Source organism: Rutilus rutilus, assembly GCF_951802725.1.
Source record: "Rutilus rutilus genome assembly, chromosome: 1".
NCBI lineage: Eukaryota > Metazoa > Chordata > Actinopteri > Cypriniformes > Leuciscidae > Rutilus > Rutilus rutilus.
Genome location: NC_140209.1, coordinates 30,836,258 through 30,857,447, shown reverse-complemented (window position 1 = coordinate 30,857,447; position 21,190 = coordinate 30,836,258). Strand labels below are relative to the sequence as shown.

The 21,190-nt window shown below is 39.8% G+C and overlaps 1 protein-coding gene across 1 annotated transcript in view; it reads left to right on the top strand.

The window, feature by feature from the left end:
* The window catches only part of LOC311304575 (uncharacterized protein), a gene marked incomplete at its 5' end in the record, with an annotated part of 75,869 nt that overhangs the window by 9,912 nt on the left and 44,767 nt on the right, over positions 1-21,190 (top strand). Inside the window, 2 exons of the mRNA XM_084431684.1 lie at positions 16,914-17,363; positions 20,207-20,671. Of these exons, the coding sequence (XP_084287810.1) occupies positions 16,914-17,363; positions 20,207-20,671 (915 nt within the window). The remainder of the gene's footprint in view (positions 1-16,913; positions 17,364-20,206; positions 20,672-21,190) is intronic.

Genomic DNA, 21,190 nt, shown 5'->3' with positions numbered 1-21,190 from the left:
GTGCATAATAATTTGTTCAGCTGATTGAAGACAACTTTTTCTATGATCTTGCTTATGAAAGGAAGATTTGAAATCGGCCTGTAGTTGCTTAATATGGTCTTATCCAGATTGCTCTTTTTCAGGAGGTGCATGAAAACTGCAGTTTTCAGAGAGTTTGGAAAACTCCCAGAGAGAAGTGAGGCATTTACCACTTCTAGAAGATCTGCTTCTAAACTGTTTAACACACTTTTGAAAAAAGATGTGGGAAGTGTGTCAAGAGCGCAAGTTGATGTTTTAAGGTGCTGTACGGTTTCTTCCAAAATTTTGCCATCAATTTCTTTGAAATCAGACATAGTAACTACTTTCTCAGGTGGTCTGATCTGTCTGACCCCAGCGCAACTCAAGGATGTGCTGATCACCTTTCTGATATTATTGATTTTCTCAGAGAAGAAAGAAGTAAACTCACTGCACTTGTTGTCTGAGAGCATTTCACTGGGAATCTGGCTTGGGGGGTTTGTCAGTCTCTCTACAGTAGCAAAAAGAGTGCGTGTGTTGTTTAAATTACTGTTTATAATATTTGAGAAGAAGGTCTGTCTAGCTTTGCCTAGTTCCATATTGAAAGCATGAAGGCTGTCTTTGTAGATGTTATAATGGACTACAAGTTTTGTCTTCCGCCACATGCGCTCTGCTTTTCTGCATTGTCTTCTCATATTTTGCACTGCTGTTGAGTTTCTCCAAGGTGCTTTTTGTCTGCCACTCTTCTTCCTGACTTTCACAGGAGCAATATCTTCAATTACACTTTTAACATTTGAGTTAAAAGAATCAAGGAGAAAATCAACAGAGTCAGCAGATATGCTTGGTGTTAAGGATATAGCCTTCATAAATAGTACACTAGTGTTCTCATTTAAGCATCTCTTCTTGACAGACACAGATCTAGCTTCAGTGGCAGGAGAGATCAATATATCAAAGAAAATACAGAAATGATCAGACAGTGCTACATCCTTAATAACAATCGATGAAATGTTTAGACCCTTACTGATAAGTAAATCTAGAGTGTGTCCACTATTGTGTGTGGGTCCATGTACATGCTGAGTCAGATCAAAAGTTTTTAAAACAGTTTTGATTTCTTTTGCCATATTGTTTTCTGCATTATCTATGTGAATGTTAAAATCTCCAGCAATGGCAAAACAGTTGTAATGGCAATTTTGAGAAGTTAATATCAAACAGCATCAGAGGTGTAAGAAAACTTTCAAGAGACAAAACTGTAATAAAGAGAAAAGGTTTATTTCAATGAGGATTCTTTTCACAAAAGCCGCAGCCACCCAGCTTTGAAATAGAATACCTAATAGACATAATAAAACATACAGATCTTGTACAGTTTCTTGGCAAAAACTCCTCCTTCCAGCTTTCTTGTAAATTTCCAGAAAGATACCCCCTATCTCCTGCTGGTTCGGACTGGTTTCTACCCCCCCTGGCACAGGTCACACTGTTCTTTGTCCCTGAGACACCCAAAGGCCTTCATCTACGACCTAAATTGCCTCTCGCTTCCCTGTCCCCCCTCAGCTGCTAGAAAACCTCACAGAAACATATGATTAAACAGTTTGGAAACGAATGATTATAAGAAACGCTGAATTTTCCAAAACAATTCCTCCTCTTTATCATTCTCTGATAAACGTATTAAAGGAAAATTTACCCTTGTCTTCTAATTTTCTCAAAATCATTACATCATTACATCATTACATTTCAAGAACAGAATTGATTCAAGTCTCTACATCACAGTTATAGGCTACTCTTCATGTCTGACTTTTATATACCTGATACTTTACTTGAACCTTCATTAAAATTTAGAATGAAAAAGCTTAGGCTGTTTTTTTTCAGGATAGGCCCCCCATGTTATAGCAAGCAAGTAAAGGTTTATTCTGAAACCGGGCTAGATGAATAAGCACTGTTATTGCATCCCCGACACTATAGATCGGACCCTCAGTCACCTCAGTATAAACAAGAAATAGTATAGATCACATTAGTATGGAAAAAACATATCAATTCATAAAAAAAAGATGCAAAGAAATAGTATACATAAAAATCCCTCAGCTCAAACCCTTCCACTTGTACGTCACCTCGTAACACGGATGACCGCTGGTTTTAACCTTCTGAACATATCATCATTCTTACAATGGAAAAAGAAATAAAAATAATGAAAACAATAATAATAATAAAACAGTGAATAGAACAGTCAATCATTGACATCAAACCCTAAACAATCAAAGTTTAGAAAATCCCTTTCCTGGTCCCAGGAAGGCAAACAAAAAGAAAGAAAACACATTTAACTCATGTCTGTATACACGTCATCGCTGTCATAATCATCACATTGCTCTCCATCAGTTATTGGGTACAGAGTCAGTTTCACTGCTTGGACTGACGTGCTAACCGTCCCTGCCCTGATCAATCTCTGCACTAAGCTGGAAAGGCACTTCATAATGCATGGTAAACAAAACAGAATCAGTAATCCCATACCCACAATTGGCAAGACAGTTTGAATTATTCTATAAAAACCACCCTGACCATGCAGACATCAGCCACCCCACCCACTCACTACCAGTAGCTTGAGGCGGCTCTTTTACCGCTTTCCTCATGTGCTCGATGATATTGGTTATGTTGTCACTATAATCAGGAATGTTAAAACAACATGATACCCCCAACATTTTACAACTCCACATTTCTTTGAAGTCAAAGCTTCAGAGCACAGCTGCTTACAGCGTTTGCTCTCCTCTTTTCACTGTTTTTTTCAGGACTCTTCACAAAAGTATAAAATTTGTACTACATGTCATCAATTTCATTAAAACTTTGTTGAAAACAGTATTCCTCTATCAAGTTGTTAGTCTGCAGATTCAACTTAATGTTATCAATATTTCCTCAGTCCCACTTATCTCTGCTGTTTCACAAAAAACAAAATATCATATTACTCATCTCTCAATCCCTAAATCGCACAGGCTCAGTTAACAGCTTTTAGCTGACATTGAATGAGAGAGACTCTTAGGCATTTAGGACTGGCACACTGTACTCTCATAAACTTCTAAAATCAAACTTTATCTACCACTTAAACTTTTAACTCTAGCCCAGCAGTAAGGCATCTTTGCCAGAATTTACATTTACATTTACATTTATTCATTTAGCTGACGCTTTTATCCAAAGCGACTTACAATTGCTATATATGTCAGAGGTCACACGCCTCTGGAGCAACTAGGGGTTAAGTGTCTTGCTCAGGGACACATTGGTGTCTCACAGTGGATTCGAACCCGGGTCTCTCACACCAAAGGCATTTGTCTTATCCATTGCGCCACACCACCCCGATATCTATTTTCAAATAAACATAATTTTTATATTTGTCTTTTGCCCACATCAGGGAATTTAGACATTACAAATTTCCTCTCAGATCGTGTCTCTGTCGCACTGGACGTCTCAGCCACAGCACACACCAGATTCCGATAAGCAAACTGTCTCAGCCAATCACAAGCTTATCTTTTGAAAGCAAAACATCAGCTCCTAGTTCTTTCATGGTCAACCTCCACGTTCAAGACACTAACAAACTGTTTGTTTAATCAGATGCCTTTCTACATATTTTACATTTATCAACTATTAATCCAGTAATACTGCTTCTACTTTCAAAAACCCACATTAATACACGTCACTTTCACGTTATATCTTTCTTTTCCGAGTGTCCATTTACAATTACGGGCTAAATGGCCCCCCCTGACCATAATTAAAACACTCTCTTTGCCTATAGTTTGATCATTGAGCTTGCAAAGGGCTCCAACTTACTGCACACCCTTGAAGCAGTGTGTCCCAATCAGGAATGTAAACACAGCCACTGATAAGCAGTTCTCTGTCATTCTTTTACCGTCCACCAGTGTGGATTCAATCACAACAGCCAAAAGCATAATCTTCATCATTATTATTGGCACCACATTCATTTTCATAAACTGCACAGAAAATCATTCAACATATTCTAAGGGGTTTTCACTAAACATTTTCTTTGTTAACTCCAACCACCTTGTTTGGCAGATACACAGAAGTTCCCACATTCATTAAAGCTGGATAACAGCACCCTGACCAGTCCTTTTTCCAAACGGTGATATGATATTACCACAAACCCAAACTGCCGCCGGTGAACTTTGATACGGTTTATCGAATGGACACTTAAAGTTGATTTCTTCGTGGTTGGTTTTAATTCTGCAGTCTGACCACCCAGTTTTCAATTGTCTCAGTCTGACCTTTGCTTGTCCCCTCGTCTCTCATCCAGGCCAGCTCCTCTCCAGAGGCCCGTTCGATCTCGGGTGGCCCTGGCAGCACGATAGGTTTCGCCGTTGTTGTTTGTCGTCCGGGTTCCTCCTCCTGTTGCTCTCCTGATATGGGTGGAACTCTCCTGCAGTGATTGGCATTCACCCACGTGGCTCGTTCTCCTGAGGTCTCGAATCACCACGTAATCACCCGGTCTGATTTTGTGCAGGAACGTCTCTGCTACTTTGCCCCTGGTATTTCTTTCACCTGCACAGAACTGTTAGATCACAAACACGACATCTCTTTGCAGTAATTCAACATTTCATTCTCACACACATCTGTTGATGGAAGCCTCCTTCTTTCCCCCGTTATACCCATGAATGGTGGTCTACCAAAGAGGATTTCAAATGGGCTCAAATTTGTTTTGACTCTCTTTCTCATTCTCATGTACATTAACACAGTGGGGAGTGCGTTCACCCACGAGAGTCCTGTTTCTTCAAAGCATTTTGCCAATTTGTTCTTTACCGTCTGGTTTTCACGCTCAACAGCGCCCCCGCTGGCAGCGTCTTAGGCACAGTGTGTTCCATCGTGACCACATATCCACGACTATATACCAAACAATATTTCTGTTTTCCGCACGGGGTTAGTTCAATGAAATCAATCATTAAATATTCAAATGGCCCGTCTGGGGCTGGCTGACTTGCCAGTGGTGTTTTAATGCCCCGTGCAATGTTATATGCGGTGCAAATCACACATCTTTTGCAAAAATTCTCAGCATATATTGTGAAACCTTTGGTAAACCACAATTCTCTCATTTGCATAATCATCCCCTCTTTTAATGCATGGTCCCACCCATGCATTAATTTAGCCTAATGTGGGAAAAAATGGCTGGGCAGTGGGCAGACATGGCTGTCCACCAACAGATCTCCATACACCATCAACAAGGCTGCAGCCTGCCGTCTTCCATTTGTTTTTCTCAGCTCCTGTGGAAAAAAACCGCATGCTCTGTAAACAAGGAGAAATGTCATTGTTAAGGTTATTGTCAAGTTGTACGCAAGTGGCGCCAATGGTATCAGCTCCAGACTGGTTTGTTGCCACTGCCTTCGCAGCCATATCAGCTCTGGCGTTGCCTGTTGATACGAAACTTTTATCATTAATATGCGCTGCGCATTTACAAATTGCAATCTTGTCTGGCAGCATAATGGCCTCCAAAAGGTCAGATACTAACGTAGCGTTCAGTATCGGTCGTCCGTCTGACTTAAAAATTTTCTGTGCTTCCACAGAGCACCAAAGTCACGCGTGACCCCAAAAGCATAACGCGAGTCTGTGTAAATCGTTACACACTTGTCAGTCATCAGTTTACATGCTTCAGTCAAAGCGACTAATTCAGCTGCCTGTGCAGAGTAATGACATGGTAATTTGCCAGATCTTACAGTTTCAAATTCAGTCGTCACCGCATAACCTACGTTATTCTGTCCTGTTTGTGGATTCTTCGACGCAGATCCATCCACAAAAAGGACATTGTCACAATTATCAAGCGGAACGTCCAACAAATCTGGACGCGGTGTGCACACCTTTTAACAGTGACATTTGGCATGTCAAACAAAATTTTATGATACCTCAATCGAGCTGTAGACAAATGTGACGTTCTCTGCTCCTGCAAAATCAAAGACACCAAATGTGAGACCCCTAAAGTCAGATCAGCATAGCCTACAAACTCTCTTGAGGCCATTGAGGGCCAGTTCAGCTACCACCACCGCCCGGAGACAGTGTGGCAATCCCGCTGCCACGGGGTCGAGTTTTGTTGAAAATAGGCTACCTTCTCATCGGTCACCATGCGTCTACAGGAGAACAGAAGTCATAAGGTCATGCTTTTCATCAACCATCTAAACAGTGGATGGTCTACAACCAGAAGGCCTAACAATCGAGATATCTCATTGTGCTTTCATGTTATCAAATGCTGTCTCAGCTTCACTTGTCCAAACAAGTCTGTCACATGACTTCAACCCTTTCCCTGTTATCAGGGCTCGTAAAGGCTGTTCTAAAATGGCATAATTGGGAATGAATGTACGACAGTAAGCACACATCCCCAAAAATGACAGCAACTGTTTTTGTTACAGGCTTTGGGGCTTCTTTTATGCCCTGCACCCTTTTCTGTGACAGTGCTTTGCTGTTTGGTTTGATAACATGCCCCAGGAAGGTCACTTCCTGTTTCACAAACTGCAGCTTTGAAAGGCTGACCTGGTGCCCCTCCCTTTCAAGATGCTTCAGGAGAGTCACAGTGTCAGCCCTGCAAATAGACTCACCTTCTGAACAGATCAAAAGGTCATCAACATAAGAAAGGAGTACGGTTAATTTCGGTTCTAACTTGTGAACCATCACAAGGCCTAATTACACCCTCTTTCAACAGAGCGTCAAACACTGGTTTTATGCCCTCTATTGCTTCACGTTTCAGTGGATATTGTGCACGTTTCAGTGGATATTGTGCCTTACATGGTCTGAAATCAGATTTTGGTGTGATTACAACTGGCTCACAACCTTTTATCAGCCCCACATCATATTTGTTTTTTTGCCCACAAGTTTGGTGATATTTGTGCCGAAGAAATATCAATTTCTGAGGCAGAAATATCCCCCTCTCCCTGTCCTGTCACATTTTTCCCAACAGCAGTCACATTTTGATTTAAATGCCCCCATACTCTGACTCTCTGCTGTATGTGTGTCAACTCTCACCCAGTCTGTGGCCGATAGACACTCTCTCACAAAAGGCCTGCATCTCTCCACTGCTGGCTTATGGCCTTGGAGACAGATAAGTGGCAGGCGGTGTTCTCTGACATAAGATAACAAGCTTTCTGACTTTCTGTCAACACTGCAGCCAATGCGCACACACACTTTCTGTCCAGAAAATCTGGTCAAATTTCACACTTTCATTCTTCACAGAATTAAACCACATCTTTTCAAAGTCTGAATCTCGTTCTGTTACGACATGTGATGTACAATGCATTTTGTCATTTGTCATAAACTCTGTATTGACTGGGTCTGTACAATCTTTTGCCAATTTCAAAATCTTTTCTGCCCAATCAATATCTGTTACTTCGGCTCAAATTTAGAACAAGTAATTTGTGGTGCCTCCTCAATGCTAATTCCATAAGAATCAGCACAGAGGGACAAATTTAATTTACACTTTCCCGTAGAAAACATGGTAAATCACATGGTCGTAACGTGGACAGACTGATACCAGAATCGACCAAAAATTCAATAATTACCCCCTTGACTAATAACGGGTAAATTGGCATTTCAGGAAACCCTGTACTTTTGTACAATCTCATACATTCGTCATTCACAACACTGCTCAAAGTATCAGTCATAGCTTTGCTCAAAGTTTCATCAGACACACAAAAAGATTTGCAAGCAGTTTTTTCATTGCAGGCAGCAGAAAGAAGATCAGTGTATTGGCGCTTTTCCACTGCATGGTACGGTACGGCTCGGTTCGGTACGGCACGCTTTGGCGCTTTTCCACTGCATGGTACGGTACGGCTCGGTTCGGTACGGCACGCTTATGGCGCATTTCCACTGCATGGTACGGTACGGTACGGCTCGCTTCGGCTCGCTTTAAATGGTACCACCTCTGTTGAGGTTCCAAGCGTACCGTACCGTACCGGTACTAAAATGTGACGTGAAAACACTGAAGATCACTGATTGGTCAGACAGAATCGTCACTACCAGTGTCATTGTATTTGCGACACGAGACCATGCACGAGACAAACCCGCTAGATTTAAATAGCCAGTAGACAACAGCCAACGCTGTAGTGTCTTGCAGTTAAAAAGTTTCTTGTAAACTGTTTCTTGCAGTCAGGGGCGGCGCCGGATAATTTTTAACGCATGTGCTGAGGACACACACACACATATGTGTGTGTATATATATATATAATTAATAAATGAGAAAAAATTGGCCACAAAATATTTAATATTCAATTATTTTAATGATCACAATTAAAGTTTTAATTTTATTAAATTGAACAAGCGCAAAATTCAGCATTCAATCAAATATTCAAAAAGACTTAATAATAATGTTATTTCTCTCTATAGGCGCGTTTACTACGAATATGGCGATCGTCAACTTCATCTTTGCCAGACACTGACAGAAAACACAATTTTATAAATAAAAATCAGTGCACGCGTCCCCGGATTTACAAACGCACATCTTGCTTGTTGCACGCACATTATGTCGAAATAACGAGATATTATGTTGAAATAACATTATTATTATTATTAAGTCTTTTTGAATATTTGATTGAATGCTGAATTTTGCGCTTGTTCAATTTAATAAAATTAGGCCTATATACAGTGAGGAAAATAAGTATTTGAACACCCTGCTATTTTGCAAGTTCTCCCACTTAGAAATCATGGAGGGGTCTGAAATTGTCATCGTAGGTGCATGTCCACTGTGAGAGACATAATCTAAAAAAAAAATCCAGAAATCACAATGTATGCTTTTTTAACTATTTATTTGTATGATACAGCTGCAAATAAGTATTTGAACACCTGAGAAAATCAATGTTAATATTTGGTACAGTAGCCTTTGTTTGCAATTACAGAGGTCAAACGTTTCCTGTAGTTTTTCACCAGGTTTGCACACACTGCAGGAGGGATTTTGGCCCACTCCTCCACACAGATCTTCTCTAGATCAGTCAGGTTTCTGGGCTGTCGCTGAGAAACACGGAGTTTGAGCTCCCTCCAAAGATTCTCTATTGGGTTTAGGTCTGGAGACTGGCTAGGCCACGCCAGAACCTTGATATGCTTCTTACAGAGCCACTCCTTGGTTATCCTGGCTGTGTGCTTCGGGTCATTGTCATGTTGGAAGACCCAGCCTCGACCCATCTTCAATGCTCTAACTGAGGGAAGGAGGTTGTTCCCCAAAATCTCGCAATACATGGCCCCGGTCATCCTCTCCTTAATACAGTGCAGTCGCCCTGTCCCATGTGCAGAAAAACCCCCCCAAAGCATGATGCTACCACCCCCATGCTTCACAGTAGGGATGGTGTTCTTGGGATGGTACTCATCATTCTTCGTCCTCCAAACACGTTTAGTTGAATTATGACCAAAAAGTTCTATTTTGGTCTCATCTGACCACATGCCTTTCTCCCATGACTCCTCTGGATCATCCAAATGGTCATTGGCAAACTTAAGAGGGGCCTTGACATGTGCTGGTTTAAGCAGGGGAACCTTCCGTGCCATGCATGATTTCAAACCATGACGTCTTAGTGTATTACCAACAGTAACCTTGGAAACGGTGGTCCCAGCTCTTTTCAGGTCATTGACCAGCTCCTCCCGTGTAGTTCTGGGCTGATTTCTCACCTTTCTTAGGATCATTGAGACCCCACGAGGTGAGATCTTGCATGGAGCCCCAGTCCGAGGGAGATTGACAGTCATGTTTAGCTTCTTCCATTTTCTAATGATTGCTCCAACAGTGGACCTTTTTTCACCAAGCTGCTTGGCAATTTCCCCGTAGCCCTTTCCAGCCTTGTGGAGGTGTACAATTTTGTCTCTAGTGTCTTTGGACAGCTCTTTGGTCTTGGCCATGTTAGTAGTTGGATTCTTACTGATTGTATGGGGTGGACAGGTGTCTTTATGCAGCTAACGACCTCAAACAGGTGCATCTAATTTAGGATAATAAATGGAGTGGAGGTGGACATTTTAAAGGCAGACTAACAGGTCTTTGAGGGTCAGAATTCTAGCTGATAGACAGGTGTTCAAATACTTATTTGCAGCTGTATCATACAAATAAATAGTTAAAAAATCATATATTGTGATTTCTGGATTTTTTTTTTTAGATTATGTCTCTCACAGTGGACATGCACCTACGATGACAATTTCAGACCCCTCCATGATTTCTAAGTGGGAGAACTTGCAAAATAGCAGGGTGTTCAAATACTTATTTTCCTCACTGTATATCCTATATATATATAGCCTACTATTAATAAATGAGCAAAAATTGGCCACAAATTATTTAATATTCAATTATTTTAATGATCACAATTAAAGTTTTAATTTTATTAAAACGCGTGCACTGATTTTTATTTATAAAATAGTGTTTTCTGTCAGTGTCTGTGCATGGCAAAGATGAAGTTGACGATCGCCATATTCGTAGTAAACGCGCCTATAGAGATAAATGCACATAATGGATTACATAAGAGAGTAGCCTATTTCTTTTTGTTTTGAATTATTTCGTTTAAAGACATTTCAAGCTTTGTGTATTTGAGGATGAGATGCGCTCCAGTTAACGTACAATGCAAGTGACCGCTCGGGCGCCTCAATGGTTAAATTGTCTATTTTGCATCTTATTTAATCCAGGCAATTGTTTGATGAAAAAATTATTAAAATTAAGATACAATTTATACAAAACGAAATTCACTTTAAAGAAAACAAAGTGAACAAAACTTAATGAAGTGGTCAAAATTATGTCTGACTCGCTCCATGTCTCTCTACTCGTCTCGTGCTGTTCACTTTTCATAATCAACATAGGCAGATGGAAAAAAATAACATAACATTAACATTAAATGCGCTTTTTTAATGGCAGTAGTTTAAAACAGTAGGCTACATTAGGCCTAGACTCTATTTGTAAAGATTGCTGCACATTCATTTAATTCTGAATTTTGCACACACAAGTTGAAAGGCATTTGTTCAAATCAAGTTCACGGATAATTGTGCGTGCATTTATTAATCATTATGATACTAAAATCATAAAGTAGGCTATGCTATGTACAAAAAATCAGATGAGCCCAGAATATGAACGCAACGTTTAATTACACGTTAAGAATTTTCCTTCCATATAGTAAACCATTATAAGAACGTTTAATTTAATTTAAAAACATCCACAACATGCCGAGAATCAAGAGCACCATCCCCTGTGTTGTGCGTTTGAAATGTGGCGCGTTTACGATGATGTCATGGCAGTAGAGGCGGCAACTATAACGATCAGTCCCACCCATTTTGAAGCGGTACTAACTGCAATGGAAAAGCAACCGAGCTAAAGCGAACCGAACCGTGCCGTACCGAGTCGAGTCGTACCACGCAGTGGAAAAGCGAAGCGAGCCGAACCGTTCCGTGCCGAGTCGAACCGTACCGAGCCGAACCGTGCCGTACCATGCAGTGGAAAAGCGCCATAAGTGTTTGTGTGTGCGTCGTGTGTGTGTGTGTTAGTAAAAATATTTTCACTTCCCTTTGCTGCAGCTTGAGAATGGCTTCCCAGAACCGGACTCTTTCCGTCCCGCTCTCTCAGCCCCCTTGGTTCAATCCGACTTCATGGTGGGACACGCGCTGCTCCAGTGTCCGTCTTCTTGCACACTCTATATTTTGTACAGTCTCAGAGCGAGTGGGCATTTGTGGCACAAACATAACAGCTCCATTTGTTTTCCCTCCAGCAGCTCTTCTCTGTCCTCTTCAGCGTGAGTAGCGTGCCCCAGCGTTGCACTCAAACGCCCGTGTAACTGTGCATGAAACTGCGCTGTTAGTCTGTGTGCCACTCGCTCTGCGGCCTCTGCCCCCTCTCGCGCTTCTCTTGCATCTGTCTCTGCCTGCGCTGCTCTTTGGGCTGCCTCTGCCAGTTCAATTTGTGCTCGTGCTTCTGCAAGTCGTGCTTCTTGGGCTGTTCTCGGGGCTGGTGGAAAGCGGTCCAGATCGAGGTCCAGCCTGAGGGCCGGTATCTCTGCTACTGGGTAGTGAGCTGTATTGTAGGCAGGCGGCGGAGCCGTTGCCACCTCAGTCACATGTGGAAAAGCACATACATTCGGTTCATTAGTAGCATTCTGTTCCAGTGGAACTGTTTTTATGCACACAACATTCTCAACATTACATGCCAATTCTTTTTGTATTTGCTCTCGTTCTCGCCTGTCAGCCTCTTCTACCCAACACATTATAGTCTGTTCACATTCTTACACACATGTTTGACACACACACAGCAGCTACTCTGTTTTCCCTCGTTCTTTTCTACTGACTCTTTTACTACATTTAGTCTTATTTTACTCAAGGTCCCCGCTTCGGGAAAATCGTGATATTTGATCAGTTTCTGTATGTCAACCATACATTTACCACCATAATTATTTCTCATTTGACAGAAAATTGGTGTATAAAAATGATCTAATTTACTGTTAGATGACCCCATTTTTGGCTGAATTTCCCTTCTGGATTTCACTTTCGACACGTGTCTTACAGTATCTGTCAAACGTCTTCAACAGACCCGATCTTATTTCACCCAAAATCGGTCGGGTTTCAGCAAATATGCTGTGCTTTTGTAATTATGTTTTACTCAAAATCTTCTATTCACCCAATTAATCTGGCGTGGCTCTTCCGTCCACCTTTGCAAGACTTCTTCGGGTTACAGAGACTTCGAGCAAAACCAATTAACCAGCACCTGTGATTACCTGAATCACCAGTGGTACCCCTGTCCACTAACGAGCTAAGTGTGGCAGAAACCGGTCTGAATCTGTCAGATCAATTTCTCCCTCAAAAAATTGTGATTATCTGAATCACCTCTCGCCCGTACCCAAAGCAAATTCAGCCAATATGGTTCACGTTCACTCACAATTATCAAATCACACTTAACATCAATAAAACAATTCTGCCGTTTCTTACCCAGAGATGCTTTCTCTTTTCTGTAATTGCCGCGGATTCTTTCTGATCCTGGTGGGAGTTCCTCCCTTGGTCCTGAACGCCGGAATTGGCTCTCTCTCCCTTAACCTGTTGAGTCACTATCTCAAACAGTCGGGGTATGAGACGGCTGCCTGATGCCGCCGGGTTTGCAGTTCCGTCCAAATCCGTTCTTCAGGACCAGGAGAAGAAGATCCACACAGGACCCCACGTCTGACACCAAGTTGTAATGGCAATTTTGAGAAGTTAATATCAAACAGCATCAGAGGTGTAAGAAAACTTTCAAGAGACAAAACTGTAATAAAGAGAAAAGGTTTATTTCAATGAGGATTCTTTTCACAAAAGCCGCAGCCACCCAGCTTTGAAATAGAATACCTAATAGACATAATAAAACATACAGATCTTATACAGTTTCTTGGCAAAAACTCCTCCTTCCAGCTTTCTTGTAAATTTCCAGAAAGATACCCCCTATCTCCTGCTGGTTCGGACTGGTTTCTACCCCCCCTGGCACAGGTCACACTGTTCTTTGTCTCTGAGACACCCAAAGGCCTTCATCTACGACCTAAATTGCCTCTCGCTTCCCTGTCCCCCCTCAGCTGCTAGAAAACCTCACAGAAACATATGATTAAACAGTTTGGAAACGAATGATTATAAGAAACGCTGAATTTTCCAAAACACAGTCAAACTCTGAGGTAATTGTTGATAACAGTTCTGTAAAGTCCTCAGCAAAGGCTGGAGAGTATTTTGGAGGCCTGTAAATAATAAGTAAAATGCGTGGAGCACCTTTTAACACAATACCCAGATATTCGAAAGACAGGTAATTCCCAAATGATATTTGCATTGATAGATATCTTTAAAAAGAGCAGCTAGACCCCCACCTCTCTTAAAGGTGAATTAAGTAACTTTTTTATCTCAACCGAACAGCTTCGGAGTCATTGGAATGGTTATATGACTGTTTTCGGGTTGAATGGTGGTCTTCTCGCTCCCCCCGAGCACCTGTGAGACGAAAAACCACCCTTGCAACTTTGGGCCGGCGGGCCGACGACCGCAGCATCAGGAAGTATCGCGTGATATCAGGTCTCGTGATGTAACAAACTGCTTTACGGCACTGCACACATATACTATCTAAACATTTATATGCTAGCCTTCTGTGTATTATACATACCTCAGTGGACATGGCTCCGTGCGTTCGCCGGATTCTTTGAAAACAAATGCACATGACCAGCGGGAGAAGATGGGACGAGCCAACGGGTTTTGACGACCGTGTTGTCAAATATCTATTCCGAAGCTGTAGGGGGAGCTCTTTAGAGAAACCCGTGAGCAAAAAGCGAGAAAACAGCGAAGAAATCGGCAAAGCTGCATAATGCAGCTTTAACAGCTCTGCAGACACTCATAAAAGTAAAGTTAGGAGGGGCTGTTTCATTGAGGATTGTTGCACTGCAGCTGTCTTCTAGCCAGGTTTCATTTAGAAACATAAAATCCAGGTTGTTTGTGGTTATTAAGTCGTTGACTAAAAGTGATTTATTTTTAAGTGAGCGAATGTTTAAAAAAGTGCTAACTTAACGGTCTTACTTTTTGTCCCCACAGCAATCTTAGTTTGACATGTAATAGGCACCAGGTTAGTTGGGTTTGCTGTACGGCTATTGAAGGCCTTAGACTTTATATCTTGTAATAGAACAGCAATAGAGAAAGATACAGGCACACTGGGTTCCCGCTTGTTCTGTAAACATTTGAGAAAGTTACTGTTATCATAGCAGGGACCCAACACATATCACTGGCAGAGGCCGAAGAGCTCTCACAGGAGGAGGGGGAGGGCGAGCTGGGCCCACAGGCTTTGGTGGTTGAGGTGCCTGCCGTTTTTTGGTTGGTATCTGGGGGCTTGCAGCAGAAGAGTGGGATAGTTTGGTTCCAGCATACACCAGTTCTTCCATTTTCTGTGAGAAGCACAGAAGTGGAGATGCTGGAGAGAGGGAGAAAGTGTCTGGTGAAAGGGGCTGTTGCTCTGGTGTTATCGGAGGCTGTGATATGCTGTCCTGGCTTCCCTGGCTGTTTTCCAGGAAGTCGTCCTTGGCTGCTGAATCTTGGAGCAGTTCTAATATGTCTGTCTGTGGTGAGCTCTGTGGGCAGGGCTCAGCTGAGATTGGGTCCGTGAGCAGAGGTTGTTGTGGCGGAGTGGTGTTATCATTGTCCTTGTGTGATATGTCAACTGCATGTCCATTTTGCTGCTGAAGTGAAGTCCCATGGTCATTCATACTGTGTCCAGGTGTGTGTGTGCCGTTCAGATTGGCACACACTGCAGAAGGATGATCAGATGATATATGTAATATAGGATTACATATTACACAGGATACAGGATACAGGATGAAATATTTAAAATACTATATTACAATCAGTAAGGCCAAATTCAATACTTCAAACATTTGACTATTTAAAACCAATAACTATTTTAAAACAATATGCAATAAAAAAATCAAGTTGAACAAAATAAAAGGTGAAGAATCTGTCCACGACTGTTGAACCAAATAACGTCTTTCTCCTTTTGTCACTTACATTCAGAAAGTAAACTTTTCTCCATTAATTGTTCGATTTTAGCAGTTTTTCCATTGTCTGGTATAATCAAAATAATAGAAATGCTCTTCTCTGAATATACAGTAACTGTAGGGTATGTAATGTAGAAATTTAATACAAATCATTGAGACATTAACAACTTTACACAGCATAGAAAATGGATGAAAATTATTTGGAATAGTTTATAATTGATAAATTAAATAGATTTAATTGTTTTGCTGAGCTTAGAAAAAGTCTCAAATGTAAGTTGATCATTTCAGGGCACATAATGTTGTTCAATAATTAAACACTTTAAGAATTAAGTAAAAAAAGTAAGATGGTAAATACTTTTTCAAATGTATTTGGTGAAAAATGGATTCATTATAAAGTTCATTGCTAGAACTGGCTGATCCTGCAGATTTGCCTTATACAACATTAGGAGGATCAGGCCCTTCCTATCAGAGCATGATACACAACTCCTTGTCCAAGCACTTGTTCTGTCCAGACTGGACTATTGTAATGCTCCCTTCCAGCTTGCACTGTCAAACCTCTGCAACTGATCCAGATGCTGCAGCTAGAGAGGTCTTTGTTGAGACGAAGAGAGCACACGTCACCCCTCTCCTCACAAAATTGCACTGGTTGCCAGTTACAACTCCCATCAAATTCAAGGCACTGACACTTGCCTACAGAACAACCACTGGCCCTTTTACTCCCTTTTACCTAAACTCATTACTCCAGACTTATGTGCCATCCAGAAACTTGCTTTCTGCAAGTGAACGTCGACTCGTGCTGCATCTCAGTGAGGCACAAAATCACTTTCACTGACCTTTTCCTTGACTGTTCCCTGCTGGTGGAATGTCCTGCCGAACTCAACCCGCGCTGCCGAGTCCGTAGCCATTTTCAAGAAACGAATGAAGACGTATCTTTTTCCGCAACACTTGATCCATTAGTACTAACGCATTCTTTTCTATTCTCTTCTACTCTATATCTATTTAAAAAATACAAAAATTACACATACTGCCTTAGACTAAACTAGAAATCATCACAGCACTTACATATTGTTGTCCTATTGTTAGTTTCACTGATTCTATTGCTCTCCTCGTTTGTAAGTTGCTTTGGATAAATAGTCTGCTAAATGATCATTAAAAAAAGTATGGTTTTGTGTTTACATTAGTTTGCAGAAATGTGTACAATTTTAATTCTAAGGATCACAGAGAAGCTGGAAAATATTCAGGGAAATTAAACTGACTGGTTCTAGAAACCTCAACTAACGTTAGACTGTATATGGACCTTGGGAAAAAGTGTAATAAATGTCATTAGATTCTTTCATTAGACTCTTATATAAATGTTGTTGTTATGTTTCTTCTTATCAGAATACTTGTTTTTGTGCACTATATAGTTGATTTATAAATGCTGAATGTTGTCATAAATTAATGAGATTTTTATTTCTCTGTATTTATCAGGTTTAGATGGTTACATGATAAAGAGGATATGAAGATAAAATTCCTGCTGAATCTCAGTGTTGCTGCTGTAGAAAATGTCTCAGTTACAGGAACAAGATTCTCTACTCTGCTGTCGTCTGTGTGCAGTTACAAAACCTTCCCTTTTGATCAAGAGAGGGATGATTATAATATTGATGATCTGGATTATCAGAGTGATTTCCTGCTGGATCTTTACTCACATGCAAAGAACTATGAGACTCAAACAGGCAGGAGTTTCCTTCCAGCATTACAGTCAGTTTTCCAGTTACCTGATGTCTGGATCACAGATCTCTCACAGAGAAAGACCTCCGTCCTCCTGGAAGTGCTGAAACTCCAGACAGAGAAGAAACCAGTAGAGCTGAGAAGATGTTCAGAGGAAGAGAGTGAAATGAAGAGTTTCCTTCAGTGTCTGCCCTACATCTCACAGCTGAGGTAAGATATTGCACAGCCTTTTGCTCAACATGTTTAAAAAAGCTGCAGTAGGTCTTTGTGTATTAAATGGATCATTAATTTTATTTATTGTTTTGTATTTACCTGCAGAAATGTGTAAAATTGATTGAAAAAAACTGTTATTCTAAGGGTCACAGAGAAGCTGGAAAATAGTCAGGAAAATGAAACTGACTGGTTTCTAGAAACCTCAACTAACATTTGTAGCAAATTAGCTCAAAAAGGAAATATCACCAACAGTTAATCTTTGAGAGCCAGCAAAGAATCAAATCACCACTACACTGTTAGACCTTATCAGTTTTTTTTACAGTAAAATAATATACTGGTAATTGTACAGTTCTTTACTGTAATCTACAGTATGTTACTGTAAAAATGTACTAAATTAAAACTCGAGTTTACTCATTTCACTTGCAGAAACTGACTGCCTTAAATCGACCAACTGTCATTTAAATGTATTAACTAAAATTTATAATGCATAAGTAATGTGAGCAAAGTATTACTGTGAACTTACTTCATTTGAGACCATTAAAAAAATATTGTACATAAAAAGATTTCCACTGGACCACAACTACACAGTCACCGCCTGTGAAATAAAGCAACATGCAGCGTATCATCAGTATTAATCAATCAACATTAATCATCAATACTCCCGGACTGAAGCACAGGCTCTACTCTTCAGCACAATGGTGACACAAACTTTTACAGTAAACTACTGGCAACAGTGTTGCCAGTATATACTTGTTTTATAACTTACAGTTTATTAAAATACATTTTGTGGGTGTGTCTTTTTATCTTACACTGTTAACCCTTTCAACCCCACAGGAAAATCCACACTACAAAGAGTAAAAGTAACATTGATGCAGTGTTGCAGTGAGATAATTAAGTGAATAGGTTGAATAATAAGTGAATAAGTGAAATAAGTGATTGTTGAGCATTAATGATGAACACCTGCTGTTAACAAACAGAATCACTGAAGGAAAGAGGATCACAAGAACATAAAATAGAGAAACACAAGAACTACAACTGACTTCCAGCCATTACACATTTTTACACTTATTATTACCCAGTATGACTTTATTTCTGTCATATATCTACAGAAGTTGTTATTAAGATGTTTAATTGAAAATTTTTGGTTTGAAGTTACCATGAAGGAGATCAGTGTTTTATTTAGTTGAGTTCTGGACTCTTGACTTCTTAATATTAGTTTTTCTCTTGCTGCTTCAACTGTGTATTTGTAGGTCACATTTGTGTGCACAGATGTTTGTGAATGATTGCGGTTAAATTGATTATGATGACAAAATCATCATAGCCTGTTCATTCACTAAGTCTCCTTCAATTTTTAATCCTATATCAAAAGTGTTACATTACCACCACTGTGAAACTACAGTAATAAGTTATGATGATGATTTTTTTTTTAACACATCATGCACAACCTAAAAAAGAAACATAGATACAATGTGTTGTAGAAACACAGAGATATACAAAATTTGCATATGTCTCTCATCAATGGTAGCAATAATTTATTTTTATTTATTTATTCATGCAGTAGTACATGCTGGGAGTTTTATACTATCCTGGAACCCAAGATGCATTGCGACATGGAACTTTTTATTGTCACCATTGTTGAGATTAATATGCTGATTGTTGATGTCTGTGTGTGTCTGAGTTAAGCAAGAGTTCAAAATGTTATAAAGCACTGTATGATTTCAATATTCTTCAGAATAAATGATTACAGAAACATTGCTGTATTTCATGTTATAGATTAACAGACATATGATTAATATGAAATACCCATGAATCCAAAGCTTATACACTGGTTAAATCATATAATCAGACATGTCCAGGATGATTATGTAATCATCACAACAGTCAAATAAACCTTATCGTCTTCCTCTTGACTTTTTCTTGCCATAACAAATGTGTTTTATTAACTCACAGTTAAAGCAGCCAGAGAAAACATTATATTGTAAAGCCAAGGGTCAAGAGCCCAACTAAAGCAAATACTGATCTCTATCATGGTGATAATAACTTTATTATTTTCAATAAAACACTAAATATCTGTTAATTCTCAACAATAACTTTTGTACGAAAGAAATAATGTTAAACTGGTTTGTAAACTGGTTTCACACTCAGGTGTTGCTGGAAGTCAGTTGTAGTTCTTGAGTTTCTCTTTTTTCTGTTCTTGATTCTCTGTCCTTCAGTGATTCTGCTTATCAGGTGTTCATCAGTGTCTCAATTCACTCACTTCTTTTCATTCACTCTGTCAAGTGGACTATATCAGTGAACTAATGTAGTGAATAGTGAATGAGGGTATAGGGTGTGATTGTGAAAACAGCCTCTGAGTGTCGATTTTGAGTACTGTTGATTTACAGTATACTCTATTCATGTAGGCTATTTTTGTTTTCTTTGGTATATTACTGTTTTAATGGAAAATGGTATGATATTGTCAGAATTTGGCCTCATTTTACAGCAAGGGTTAACAGTGTAGGCTAATATATGCTGGGGACATTCGGCGAAATGAAATTGAGCGGAAGTACGAAGTCTGACGTAGTCAGGCTAGTGATTTACATGAAGAAGTCCAAAAAGGTTAAAAGCTTTGTGAAGCTTAGAACTGAATCGGTCATCGTGATTCAGTCCAGACGCTACACGTTATACTGTATATGGACCTTGGAAAAAAGTGTAATAAATGTCATTAGATTCTGTCCTCTTATATTAATGTTGCTTTTATGTTTCTTCTTATACTTGTTTTTGTGTACTGTATAGTTGATTTATAAATGTTTTTTGTTGTCATAAATTAACGGGATTTTTATTTCTCTGTATTTTATCAGGTTTAGGTTCAGTGAAGATGATGATGATGATGATGATGATGAAGAAATGAAGAAGTCTGTAGTAAAATTCCTGCTGAATCTCAGTGTTGCTGCTGTAGAAAATGTCACAGTTACAGGAACAAGATTCTCTACTCTGCTGTCGTCTGTGTGCAGTTACAAAACCTTCCCTTTTGATGAAGAGTGGGATGATTATGCTGTTTATCAGAGTGGTTTCCTGCTGGATCTTTACTCACATGTGAAGAACTATGAGACTCAAACAGGCTGGAGTTTCCTTCCAGCATTACAGTCAGTTTTCCAGTTACCTGATGTCTGGATCATAGATCTCTCACAGAGAAAGACCTCCGTCCTCCTGGAAGTGCTGAAACTCCAGACAGAGAAGAAACCAGTAGAGCTGAGAGGATGTTCAGAGGAAGAGAGAGAAGTGAAGAGTTTCCTTCAGTGTCTGCCCTACATCTCACAGCTGAGGTATATGAACTTTTGGATATTCACTTACTGTACCTACTTCTCAATCAGTTTCACTTCACTGTATCTGCATCTGTTTATGGAAAGATATGCGTTATATTCATTTAAAATCGTTTTTACAATGATTAAAGTAATAAATTATTTTTTTCCCTTTCATCCGATGCATTTATTAAACTATTTATAACAAAGGAAGCTGAAATTTGTTTTCAAGCACAAATAGAATTTCTGAGTTCTTGTCCTTGTCAGAATTCTGGGATCATTTATCTCTGTTTATAGTATTTTTTTCTTTGGGAAACAGGTTTGACTTTAGGAATATCAGTGATGCAGTGAAGTTTCTTCTGAGACTCTTGATTAAAGCAGCAGAGACTGAGACATTCTGTCCTCTTATATTAATGTTGCTTTTATGTTTCTTCTTATACTTGTTTTTGTGTACTATATATTTTATTTATAAATGCTGTATGTTGTCATAAATTAACAGGATTTTTATTTCTCTGTATTTTATCAGGTTTAGGTTCAGTGAAG